Source organism: Micropterus dolomieu, linkage group LG21, assembly GCF_021292245.1.
Source record: "Micropterus dolomieu isolate WLL.071019.BEF.003 ecotype Adirondacks linkage group LG21, ASM2129224v1, whole genome shotgun sequence".
In the NCBI taxonomy this organism is placed as follows: domain Eukaryota; kingdom Metazoa; phylum Chordata; class Actinopteri; order Centrarchiformes; family Centrarchidae; genus Micropterus; species Micropterus dolomieu.
Genome location: NC_060170.1, coordinates 13104283 through 13118511, shown reverse-complemented (window position 1 = coordinate 13118511; position 14229 = coordinate 13104283). Strand labels below are relative to the sequence as shown.

Genomic DNA, 14229 nt, shown 5'->3' with positions numbered 1-14229 from the left:
GCTCTTTCCCTACAGAGTGGAGGAGTATATTTGTCAATCATCAGTATTGTTGGTCAAAACAGCATCATTAAGCAAAAACTAAAATAAATAGTTGAATAAACTAAGTGTGTAAAGGTGGTTGCTTTCCTCCGATTTCATGTGTTCTATGCAGCATCTTCAGTTAAGAAAAATTCTAACAATGTTCTCAGCGTTCGTGTCGATGCTTGTTTGTTTACTGTTTTCCTTCTTCTTCTCCTCTTATAACAAGGATTTGCCGGGATTTTTCTTTTGCTTCTGGGCTTCCCCTGGTAACCCTCGTGTTTCACGTCATACCGCTATGAACTGTGGGCGATTCCCTCGGGCAAAGTCTGCAGAAATGCGGACTTACGAAAAGGGTCTAAAAAAAAGGGCTCAAAATGTCCGCGAGAGAGCCCTCGCGCACTTGACGATATGACAGTGGGACAGCCCTAAGCCCTCACGGACTTCCCGGGAACGCGCCTCAAAGTCTGTGAGTCTGTGAGGGTGGACATTGGGATTGGGCCTATGCCTGTACTACACAAATTAGTCACGTGTAGGAGCAGGCGGTGTTGTTAAGGGAAGCTACAATGTGCAGGTGTGCTGCACTCAGACTGTATAAAAAAAGGCTGCACTATAGCGTCTGACCCTACACCAAAGACTTAGAAAATATCTAGTTACATGAACAGGTGTGGCGTCACTGCAGGGTTGAGTGAAGGTGATGCCAGTATGTGTATAACACTGTGTTGCCATCTAATCCCTTGATGCAGTCTCCCAGGAAGGCTGTATTTATCCAGAGAGTGAGAGAGAAAGAGATCGACCGATCTGCAGCTTGTGTGTCATTATTGCAAGTATATGTTGTTTTTATTATGCAATTCCTGCGTTGATGTGCCACACGGGTCTCTACATGTAACTAGAAACTTTTCAGTGCACCTGACCAATGTAGCGTCACATAACACCACACCTGCTTCTGCACCGACCTAGGTTAGGTGGAGTACCAGCTGGACAGGCAGGTAGGCTATGCATTTGAGGTACTGGTGTGCACATATATTAATATGTTGCACCCCCCATACAGCTAGTCTGAAAACTGTTGTCCTGGGAAGTAACGCAGAATTGAGAACATGCTAATGTCTCATATTGAGTTTAATCCATCCCTTACTACTCTTGTGGTTTTAGCTTTGTAAGTGTGGTGAGTAAAATGTCCCAATGAACAGCAATTTAAGAATAAGAGCCATGTTGACAAATACCAGGGTTTCCTTTCTTTTAACTCACCTTTCCTAATTTGCTGTTTGCTAACCTAACTAGCTAACCTGTGTAGTGCAGACCTGGACTAGGTTAGGTTAAAACTGTGTTACAGTAATCTAAATATGGAAACAAATCTAACTCGGGTATTATTAATACCTCAGACAATATTAATATGGCAATATTTACAAAGTTACAGTTTTCTAATGTTTTTTAGCAAATATTTACCTACTCGATGCTATGCTGCAGTGAACTTTAATTGTTCCTAAATGAACTCGTACTTATTTCATACATTTTTTGATCACCTCATCATATGCAAAATATTAAAATTTTTACTTCAATGTTTGCATTGAAGTCTACAGGGATGAGCCTGCAAGGCTCAGTCTACATCCTGGACACCACACCTTACTGTCTAAATACACACAGTCCCTATGGCTGAATGGGCTCCTGGACTATGAGTGCTGTCTTGTCATCTTAAAGCACCATGGCTACAAAGAAAAAGGGTGTGTCTGTACACTTGATATGTTTAAGACACCACCGAATAATGTTAAACCTTCTGCAAACTACTACAGCGCTGGTTTGGATCAACCTGTTTCAGTTGTGCTGCTGAAAAAAACTGTAATGTGTTACAACTCTGAGGAATGACTCATACTGAGATGCAGGAAACTTGGCTTTCATGCAGCTCGGAGAACACACTCCACATCACAGACATGCTACATTTGACAACTTGTAAAGTGATTATCTTGATGAGTAAACACTCATTGATCACGTCTGACGTGACCTGTGCACCTTGGCAGGGATCTCACCTCATCGTGATTCTTCTTGAGGAAGTAGAGCTCCTCCTTCAGGCTGTCCAGGTCTCCTCGCAGAGTGCCGATGATCTGGTCGTGGTCAGACTTGGCCCTCCTCAGAGCCTGACAGTCCCTCTCTACCGACTGGCACAAAGTGGCCTCTGCCTCCCATCTGCAGCAGAAACACAGTGGTCCCAGTTTGTGCCTCTCATGTATTATTACTTTTGAGTCCCTGCCAATCTTACAAAAACCCCAAAGGGCCATTCAGAGTTTAAGCATCCTCAGAAAGTAAAAGTCTTCTGTACCTGTGGATCAAAAAGTATTTCATCTGCTGCAGCAACTTTCCAAGTTGCGATTTGTCTTACTCCAAACAAAAATGGTTGTCAGAAGTAAAATCTGAGGCTCAAGCCGTATGATTCATCAATAAAATAAAAGGAGTTCAGTCTGTATTAACGTTGTGTGTTAAAGTTAATTCGTAACCTTGGAAACTATAGTTTGGCCAAATGTGATTATTTGGTCAAGCTTTATTAATGTTAAAAAATTTTGTTTTTCATTATTTTATATTTTCATAAAGACTTTTTCCTTGTGTCACACAAAACAAATAAGGATAAATGTCACTTCCTGTTGCTATCTTTTTTGGGGGATTTAAAAAAAACAAACAAACAAACAAAAAGACTTTTAATGCGCATCTTCCATCCAAATGTGCAGAAGAGTTTGTGTACAGCAGTAAACTGTTACTAAACACCCATCATTTTTGAAAAAGATCTCCAGGCATTTATCTCTCAAAACAGATGCTCATCTAATTTAAGCACTACATACACACAGTAAAAATACTCCTTTACAGGAAAAAGAGCTGCATTTGAAGCACATAAGTATTATCAGCAAAATATATGTACAGTAGGTAAAAGTACCTAGGTATATCATCATATTATACTGTAGCTACTTTATTATATTATTGGTTTATGGAGGGTATAAGGAGAGAGGCAGTACAGATTGTTAAGATATTAAGGCAAAGTTGTGATTTGACTATATACAGTAAATCAAAACTGACTTGATTTTACTTGATTGATTGCATTAACATGAAAACAGCATTTTAATGTTGGTCAAACCGAAGCTACTTTAAACAACTTAATATGCGGTTTTGGTGTGTAAAATCTTAATCTGAAAAGTAACTAACGACTACAGCTGTCAGATTAAAGTAGTAAGGTAAAAAGTACAATACTTTCCCTGAAATGTAGTGGAGTAGAGTGGCATAAAATGTTAATATTTAAGTACAGTACCTTGACATTGTACTTTAGTACTACAGTTCTGGAGTAAATGTACTTACTTTCCACTACTGATAATAAGACGCGAGAAGCGCAAAGTGTGATTAGTAGTAACACATGCAAACAAGCACAGGACACATGAAACCACTCATGAAATCCCAGAATGGATGCACAGGTGAAAAATATCATGCAAAGACCTGCAGTACAATTTGCTGCTAACACATCAATCACTTCCAATTGACGTATTACACCTTCACATCAGGCCACGGAACATACCATCACCACACTGTGAAAAACATCCCGACTCCAACATCATTCCTCCAACTTCACTATGTATCTCTGATTTGCACAACCCATCAGACCCTGCGCACACTGATGGCACTGGTTGTTTGTCTGCTGCGGGTGCATGAGCACCGTGGGAATGGGGCTCTTATTTCGCAGCCTGACATAAAGGTCATTTATTCACATTGCTTTGCAGTCTGGCGCTCCCATGCGAACACTCACAGGCAAGTCAAAGAAAGGAACCTCTGTGTGACACTCACTTGACCCTGAAGTCATCGGCCGCCAGCTTGGCATTGTCAATCTCCAGCATGAGCCGGGCATTCTCCAGCGTCTTCTTTCTCACCTGAGCAGGAAACATGGAGGAAAGTTAAATTGAGATCTCGCGTGTAGGACTAAAGATCGTTTTTTACATTTGTTAGTGTGCTGATTTGATATAAATCAAATGCTCCCTGAATCAAGGAACGTGAATTGTTAAATTTCATCTAATGGACACTGACCTCCTGTCCGATGGCATGTGCCTGAGCCATCTTCCCCTCGATGTTATGCCCTTTTGGAGCCCTCTCCAGCATGAGCTGCTTGATCTTCACCTCCAGTTCAGAGTTGGACCTCTCCAGCGAGCGCACTTTATCCAGGTAGGTGGCCAGCCTGTCGTTCAGGCCCATCATGGTCTCCTTGTCGCTGGTGCCCACATTGAGGCCGTTGAGGGAAAGGCTGGAGCCCAGCATGTTGAGGCCATTGCCAACTGAGACAGAGCGGGACAGAGAGAACGGGCTGATGGAGACGGGAGGCTTGGAGCGCATGCTGCGAATACTGTCCTTCACAGACATGCTGGAGAAGGACGGCTGACGTACCGAGAAGCTGCGCACAGAGAGGGTGGAGGCCATGGTGTCCACTGCAGAGGATTCAGAAGAAAGTGTTATCGAAAGTACAAATGAGACAAAATCACATGCCTTTAAGATTTCATTTGATTGGTTGATGAGAATGATATTGTGCCAAAAAAAAAAAGAGACACTTTTTTTTGTTTGTCATTTTGCATCTGTCTGTAGTGATTTGCATGCGTTTGTGGTTAATTTAGTGTGTCTTTGTAGTCATTTTAAGTCTCTATGAAGTCATTTTATGTTACTTTGTTGCTGTTAAGCATCTCTAGTCAGTTAGTGTCTCTGCATGTGTTTGACTTTCTAACAGTCACAGATGGTAGGCTCATCCAGCAATCCATCCACCTCACAGCTACCAAATGGATTGATAAAGCATGGTGCAAAATCTTAAACTGTATGTCTCTGTTCTTGTTAGTAAGTTATTTAAAAATGTAACAGTATAATGCGGAGGATCTACTAGATTTTAAGGGCATCCCTCCATCTGGGACAATTTGTGTCTGACCCGCTGTGAGCTTTAAATCTGCTTCCTCCTGTGTGAAATTGAGAACTATATCGCTCGTTCAGTGACATAATGTGACATTATGCGGTTATTTGGTGACTAAGAACAGAGAAGAAAGAACAAAATAGTACTTACATTGAGCTCAGTTGTTCAGGTCTGCTCTTGTGCTGCTTGGTCAGGTTTTGACCCTGATGGTGCCAGTAACTGTTGTTGCTGGACCAGATTTCACAGGTGAGTTTGACTGCAGAGGCATGACTTTCTCTGTTAGGGGTGGAGCCAGTGTTTGTGTGTCCAATCCCACAGCAACAAACTGGAGGATGCAACTTGACGCCTTGTAGAGGATTGAAAGTGTGGTGTCAGAACTTTAAATACACTTTATTGTCTGCAGCATTGCTGGTTTGCAAACAGAACCTGTAAGTTGATTGTTATGTTGTTAACAGTAGTGCATTCTCTCCACTTCTGTACAACCCACAAACTGACCTTTAGGGCTATTTTTGGCCTCATTTCGCCATACAGTGACATCAGGTCAGTCAGGTCTTCGTCTGACCTGTATGGTGAAACTTGGAGGACAAACTAGCTAGCAGGCTGGAAACAGGGACCCTGCTGTCTCCACATTTATTCTATTGAGTGTGGACACAATGCACAGAGGAATGTGAGAAGCTGGCTTCACCTGAGGATGGTCCGGCGGGATGGGGAGAAACAGGAGGAAGCAGGAACAATGGAAAGACAGAATGAAAAGAAAGTGAAGACCCCTGAGAAATGCAGGGCGTAGGTCCGGCTGAACTGGAAACCTGGCTTATATTTACCACAGCCCTCTCTTGCTGTTATACAGTATGTTACTGTATTTTAAAATTCCTCTGGTGTGCATTATTCTCCCCGTAGGATCAGATCACACAGTGACACTGAACTGGTTTAGTGCCTTACATGCCTCTCACTCCAGCCAACCCCACAAACCCTTACCTTGCAACACACAATCACACAGACACACAAAAACACTGCAAAAGAACGAAAGAAATGCACCTCCAAGCTGATCCATGATCAAATTGAGACTTTAACAGCAATAAAGGAGATGTAACTTCAGGGCTGCAAACTGATTGATTACATTCTTGGACTGACAGCATGGAAAGTTTCTTTTGTGCTGTTTGTAATCTGAATATAGAAGTTATCACATACCTGGCTTTTACAGGGGGCACAACACAATAACATGTTAACTCTATTCAGCTCTGTCCACAATGAGTTTGAATGAAGTCCAGCAAAGGCCCAAAAAAGAAATATTACATTTCCTGTCTTCTTGAAGCTGGTATTTATTGCTGGACACTTGTGCTTGATTTCGTAACATTGAACAGGCATTTGACGCAGTGCAAACAGCTCTTACAACAACACAATCAAATACATATCATTACATATGGAGCTCAGTGTTTCTATTTTATGCTACTTTATATTTCTACTTCATCACATCATTTCAGATGGAAACTTTTTTTGTTCTATTTTTACTTTTATTTTATTTTACTTTTTATTCTCCAACATTACAGATTAAGACTTTAACTATGTTAAAATAAATGATGAAGTTTATTAAACAAAATGCATTACTAAAGATTAAACCAGTGGTTCCCCACCTTTATGTCTGATGACCATTTACACATATTTTTGGAAATTCCCCCTCTAAAATTCTGAGATGGTTTCATTGAGACAACTCTTTGAGGCCTGAAGTAGGGCAAATGATTCATTATTTGTAAGTGCGATCACCTGGCCTGCCCTTATTACTATCACGCCTGGGACCAACACACAATAAAAAGTCGGAAAAGTCTTTACTTGCAGGCGAGATCGGCAGTCAATCGACACAGAAAAAGAAAAAGACAAAGAAAAAACAACAACAAAAACAAGGCTAAAGCAGAGTTGAGGTACAGGGAAAATGTAAAAACTATCACTAGGAAAACACTGAAACTGATTGCTGGAACACTTACTGTGAGGAGTAAAGATGAACTAGCAATGGACAAAGGAAGCAACCCAACTAAAACACAAGGGAGAAGGGGTAATGAGACACAGGTGAGACAATGAGGCCAGGGCAGGCACATGCTGGAAACACAGGGGAAGGAAGTGAGGTCTCTGAAATGAGAGCCAAAGGTGAGAATATTGACAAATAAAACAGGAAACACTAACTGATAACAAACTGGAAACGAGAATTAAGAAACATACCTTAATCAGAAACAAGATGTGACATTTTCCATTAATCATCTAGCAACCCCTCAGATTTCTTCTGCGAATATTTGCAGGGACCCAACCCCTAGATTGAGAGTATTTTTACTTCTGCTGCTTTTTGGGCAATTTGCTGTTTATTGTTTGACTTAAGTAAGATTTTGAATGAAGGGCTTTTAATTGCAGTATGTTTACATTGTTGTACAGTAACTTAAGTAAAAGATCTTCTTCTACGTATCCTTTTTCAAAGAATACACATGAACGTTATGCCTCTTAAGTGTGTATCTGTGAGGGATTACTGTTACATTGAACTGAATGCATGTTACATTGAACTGAATGCAGATGAAGCAATTATTAGTTGTAGGGGAGAATACTGGCCCACTTCAAGCACTGACTGTGACTCTGAATAAGAATATACACACATTGACACACACACACACACACACACACACACACACACACACACACACGCATACACATCTTTTTAGTTAGACCTAAAGATGTACAGAGATGTTCTTTAATTAATTACATTGTAGTAGTATTTATTAAGTATACTTTTAAGTAAGTTTATTCTGTATATAAATTTACATACACATACTGTACATGTGTGAGTCATCAGACAAAGTCTGTTACAGCAAGAGTGAAACATTGTTCTTTTAAATAACTACCTGTTTTGGAAGCATATCATATAGTGTAGCATCTATTTTTGATTATTTTGTGTGATTGTTACAACTTACCCCAGCATGTGTTACAACTCACCCCACTATTGGGTAGGTTGTAACAAGGGAACACATTGCATTTGACATCAGCTCACGAGGTCTGTGATATTCTTGTAGAGGATTGAATTGGTGCCATTTGTAGTGAACAAATGTGCTTTGGTACGTTGTATAAAAATTTGATAACTCTAGGAAAAAAATTTGGTGAGTTATAGTTACTGAAGCAAAAAGTGTTACAACCATACCCAGTCTCCCCTAATACAGCTTCACAGTACCCCATTTTATGACACATCATGGATGGTCTGCCACCTTGTGGGTAATAAAACCTACTACATTATGTAGTTGGAAACATGCTCAACAGGAACATATACATGCTGCTACTTCTTCTATAACAGCTCTTAATTTCAGTGTTCCCAAACAAGACGTGTGCACCATGATTATAACATACACTATATATATATTGTATAAATGTTTATAAAGATAAAGATACTGTCCATGCATTATACACAACACACGCCCAAAATAAACAAGGCTGACAGAGAAATAAATCCATCTGTGCAGGAAATGTGTGTTTTGGTATATGATGCTCTAGGTTCATGTCAATTAAGGACATTTTGCAAGGTCATTTTAACATTTCGTTCTCACTCTTCAATACAGGAAATGTTAATGATAACACATTTTAACATGTACATTAGTGTTGCAGGAGAAGCAGCAAAAATTACAGTTGATACAAAGATATTGTAGCAATTACACATTGTTTTCAGGAGTTCAAGGATGTCCAGATTTAGCATATTTAAAATTTGATCATGTAAGTAAAATATCAGAGTACGTCTTCCACCACCGTTTGTATTTGTTCTTCCTGCTAAAATATTTAAGCTAAATAATATTAAAAAGCAGCTCATTTCAGAGGGTTTCCTCTTCTGCTTTGACCATCTGGGAATATGTACAGTATGTAAACTTGGAGACGATCTTCCTGTGTGTTGTAGTGCCACCATGTGTTCCTAGCATGCAGCAGACAGACATTTTTGCCTCAGAAGACTGATTTAGATCCTGCTCCAGCTTTTTATAAATCAAACTGAAGTGCTGTGATATTTCAAAAGCCGCCCCCCCCCCCCCCCAAAATAATACATTCTGGGAACCTGCTGTGGAGTGCTGTGTTTATTTTTGCATAGTGCACGGTTGGCCGTCAGCCTGGGTGAAGTGAATCATGTGTTTCAGCTATGTCCTTGCTTTTCACTATCCCTCCTCCTGCTCTCATGTGCTACTGTAAGACTCATAGTTTACACATGAAAAAGGTTTCTTTGTTTATTTCTCAGAGTTTCTATAGCACACTATGTCCTGGCACACGGTCCACAGTCAAATAAATTAATTTTGCTTTGTTATGGCTTTGTTTGGAAACTTGATACTGAATCCAGTTGTGTGGAGCTTTTATACCCGAGGTTAAATGGTAGGCCTGTGCAATATCCACATTTAAACAAAACACCCAAAGCCACAAAGTAAATTCATTGTGGTCCAGTTTGCCTAAAGAGAAAACGTTTCACCTAAAAATGTTCACTCATGTCGTGTTAACACTTGCACTGCTGTTTGTTGACGTGGTCCTGCTCTGAAACCTCAGATGGTCCAGTTTTGAACAACATATTTAGTTTTAGTCTTAGAGAAGCACAAACTGCTGGTTTTCTCTTGTGTCACCAAACAGCTGATGGATGACATCACATTTAGATTTGATGCTGTAAGTGCTTTCAGAAATGAGCAGCAGTTGTTGGAGGAAAACTCGCAATGCATTTAGAAGCTGGATTCCACATTACGTGTTTACAACAAATTAATCTCTATATTTGAACCTTTTATATAAATGCAGAATCTTTAGGCAAGGGACAAGATTTTGGGTTTGAAAGCTTTCTGGTTTCTGTTTGTAGTCTGAGTAGTATTGACCAATCATGTTTAAGCAGGTTTTGGTTGCATGCATACTGTGTGGAGAGCAAAAGAGTTGGACAATGGCCGAAATGCAATCCCAGAAACCACTAGCTATGGTCTGATGACTATTTAGCTTTTTATCAATCTTTTTGGAAGCCTGGATATCTGTTATCAATTATTTGGATATCAGCTGTCTACACCCCGAAACATTGCTTCCTTGATTTCAGACAGAGGTAATGGCTGTTGTTTTTTTTTTTTTAATTAAGTAAATGCAGAACCAAAAACTGGAACCTGTTGTATAGTTTTTAGGTGACGGACCAACTCAGTTTTGAGTTATGCACGTTCTTGATTCAAACATTTTTGGTGCTGACTGAGACTGACTTGGTGTGACGTACTACCAAAGTCCATCCTTTACAACAAGTGAGCCATGTTCATGATTTCAAAACCTACTCAACTATACAAACTGAACAACTATTAAAATGATTACAAATGTTTTTCATGAAATTTCCATTGCATTTCGATGATATGAATTTGCCTTGGTTAAGTTGATCTAATATAGCTTTTATCCATTTTCTCTGGTACACCAGCACTTATGTTATGTTCTGTAATCTTATAACCTATTGCATGATATTATATTTATGTTTTTCAACGTTTTTTTTATCAGCATCATATTACCCTTCTTGCTAGTTCAGATAACAGAAGCATGCAATGTTTATTGAAGCATTCAGAGGTGATTTGTGATGACTTATCCAACCTAGATGCTAAGCTACATTATTCACCTGTAACTCTGCAAATTGACTTTGCCAGTTTTGCGCCGCTTTATGTGAAGAGACTTTTTCTACTCTCAAATTGGTCAAAACTGGTCTTTGGTCTACCAGATAAGAGAATGAGTCATTTGTATTCCTAAGTATGGAGTCTTGAAGGGCGGAGGCCTTATATATGAATGAATTTGTTGATATCTTTGAAAAACCCCCCACAAAAAATGCAGAATAGACAAGTTACGGGCTGTTGTTTTGTTGTTATTTTACATTTTGCACCCCACATTTATCCCCAAAGAGGGGAAATTGTAATTATTTATGGGCAGAGATAAATAAAATGTACGTCTGAATGAGTATTCTTGTGTTTATTGTTCTATGCGAATCATTAGTCGTTTGAACCAAACCTATAGGGGTGGTGGTGGTATGTAAGAGTTGTGCTTTATATACTATCTACCCCTAAAATCACATGTGGATCCCGGCCAGTTAGTTAGTGAAAGGTCAACTTGGATGAAAAATTATTTCAGCCTTTCTTTGCAATACAATAATTGCATTAAAATTATTATTATATTTAATATAACTTTCACTTGCCGAATGCAGAGGACAACTGTTCTGTCTGGTTTTACTGATGTGTATGTTAGTGGTGTACATTAGAAGTTCCATTAGACAGATACTAATTTAAACTGGGGTACATTTAAAAAACCCCACTCCAATAATTTTATCCTAAGTCCCTAACAGTGAATTTAAAGTGTTTATTTTATCAGGAGATATTGAAATGTAAAGTTGTGTATCGTATATATAGCTATGACAACTGATAACTTGTTTCCTGACTATTTTACTCCTAAAATAATCATACAGTACAAGAACAAATTCTTTCTGTGCTTGTATTTACTTCTACATAGTCAGTTCAGTGGTACAATGATGTTTTTTTATTTTTAATTTCATGAGATATTTTTATAGCATCTTTATTTCTAGATGTATTATCCAAGTTATTTTATATAAGAGTTGAGCCACACAGATAATTTGCACAACACCATCAGTTCAAATACTATCGTCAAGTGATGCAGTAAAAAAAAGCAAATATATTAGAAGAACCTGCCAGCATATGCATCTGAATGAAACTTGAGGAGGAGGAGGAGGGTGCTGATGAAGATGGCTCACATTGCAATCTTCCACAGAGGTTTTGTTGACTGTTGTGTAGGGGAGAGCTCATCAGTGTGAAGGAGAGAAATGTGAATACGCTGAGACGAGGGGCACTGCAGTGTATCTGCTCATTAGGCGGGCGACGCTGTAATTCAGAGAGCGAGCAGCTCTGCAATCAGGGGCCTATTCATTAGCATGGGGGGCCCGCTTTCATCTGTAACCACTTGAAGATGCCAATCATCAAGGCGGACGCATGACATGATGACAAAACGGGGGCGGCTTAAATGCTCAGGGATACTTGTGTGTGCACAGAGACATGCCTAAACGCTGCTATAAGCGCTTGTATCTGAGAGGGACTTTAATGAGGAAGAAATGTGCGTTTTTACAGTGTAGTGCTGGCAGGTGGCCCAAAATGTGCAGGCTGATAATCATCTCTCTGCTCAGCATGAAGACAGCTTTTGTTCTCAGATTTCCCAAGAAGGAGCATCATTTTTTCCCTGAACAGGTTTCTTCCTGGATTGAATTGATTGAAAGTGACTGACTGGAGGAAAAAAAGTTTGATTTGAAGGTAAAGTTTTGGACAGAATGAGAGTACTCCATTGGTCGTCTTTTACGTCCTCTGATACCTCCCTCACGCACACACAGAGATATATATCACAGTCCCACACAAAGACATGCATGTACCTAAAAATCAGACAATGATGCAGACATACACTCTCACACACACCTGGTCCAGTCAACTTTAATTAAATCTCTGAGCCATAGAAGGGAACCATTGTGTGTATGTTTTTATCTGCTGTGGTTCTGCTGTCTGTGTGAAGGCAGTGCAGGGTCAAGTTTCTGATGTTGCTGCTCCTGCTCAAGCAACAGGAGACACACTGCTGTCACTTGAAACAGTATCGCACACTTTCTGCATTTTCACTCAAATTAGGCGCTTGTGTTCACCCACTTTAATTCCACCAAGAAAACCTGTTCAAAACTAATCAAACATTTGACAAAATTCATAATCAGCGAGCAAAACAATCAGGGATTTTTTAGATAGTTTTACTTTCTTGCTGAGAGTTAGATAAGGAGATCATACCACTCTCATGTCTGTCCGTTATATATAAAGATACAGCCAGCAGCAGTTGTTGGCTTAGTTTGAAGATCAGAAACTGCTAGCCTGGCTCTGTCTGAATATAGAAAAACTCGCTAAAGCTCACTAATTAACATGCCATATCTTGCTTGTTTAATCTGTAAACAAACCAAAGTGTAAACATGACAATTTGTGGTTTTACAGGGATTTTGTTACATCTGAACAGGACCACACAAACTATTTCCCCCTGTTTCATTTCTTTATGCTAAGCTAAACTGTTATCAGTCTTCTACTGTTTTCTAATTCCTTTAAGTTTGAGTGTTTGCAGGATTATTATTTTGAAAATAACTGACCTGAGACCAGTCTTCACCTCCAATTTTCAACTCTTTTGGCATAGTGTAATTTATCTGTGTTGCATATGTGTTTTGGTAATGGTTTATGTCTTGCAAAGTGATTGAAAAAAGAATCAAACGCACTACAAACATGTTCTGTGGAGAAGTATCCTTTCAAGTAGTTCTGAAAAACAGAAAATGAAAATGCAACTACTGTATTTTAATAATTGATTAACTTTTTTCAAGTAAAATGCTGAAAAAATAATCTAGTTAGTAAGTGTGAAATAGTACATTTTATCTTTTTCAGTTTTGGATGTTGGTTGGACAAATTAAAACAAAAAACAATCTAAGGGCATCACCTTGAGCTTTAGAAAATTCGAATGTGCTTTTTTCCTTAACTTTAAACAGAGCAATTTTGAGTTACATTAAGTTTTATATTCTTGCTGATCCAGGAAGAGTTAATGTGTTGGTCAACTCCAGGTATGATACACTGTGTTTAGGGAAACGCTCTACAGATGCTGTGCTGGATGAAGCTGGGGATCTGGACTTTTTAACATTGATTTATTTAACCTTAATTTTACCAGGAAGTCCCTTGAGATTAAAATCTTTTTTTCGAGGGAGACCTGGCCAAGATAGCATATATATTACAGAGTAAACTTTTTTTTAAATGGAGCACATTGAAACAGACAGAGGACAACAGATACATAGTCCAGTTTAGGAATAGGAATTGCACTCTTCAGTTACACAGTTTTTTTTTTCCAGAGTTTTGAACTCTCCCAAGGAGACAGCCATGGCTACAGCCACAATCACAGCGACAGCAACTGCCAAAGCTCTGTTATCACATGACTACAGTCATAATCATCGATCTTGATCAACCTCGGCACCAGTTGCTGAGAGAGTTAGCTAAACTAGCTCAGCTAGTTGTCTATCCAACTGCAAAGGTACAGATTAGCTGAAGGTGCGCCCACTTGCATCTACTAAATAATTCATATATACTAAATCATAGTACAGCTCAGCCGTGGTCCGTGGATCAGAGTTCCCTCTGGACAAAGAAATTCAGGAAAAAAACCAACCGTGATCACTTGGGGACATTTTAAAGATCAAAGGATTAAGTGTTGAATTGGGAAAAGAATCTGCCAATTAATCAACAATG

The 14229-nt window shown here is 39.3% G+C and overlaps 1 protein-coding gene across 1 annotated transcript; it reads right to left on the bottom strand.

Moving 5' to 3' along the window:
• Positions 1 to 314: 314 nt before the first annotated feature.
• On the bottom strand, positions 315 to 6954 carry LOC123959836 (keratin, type I cytoskeletal 18-like). Its single transcript, XM_046034138.1, has 7 exons — positions 6913 to 6954; positions 5429 to 5618; positions 5084 to 5279; positions 4072 to 4466; positions 3835 to 3917; positions 2043 to 2199; positions 315 to 347 (listed from the first exon to the last, which is right to left on the bottom strand). Exons 4-7 carry the CDS (start codon positions 4456 to 4458, stop codon positions 315 to 317), a joined length of 660 nt encoding a protein of 219 aa, XP_045890094.1. The 5' UTR covers positions 4459 to 4466; positions 5084 to 5279; positions 5429 to 5618; positions 6913 to 6954.
• Positions 6955 to 14229: the final 7275 nt, after the last annotated feature.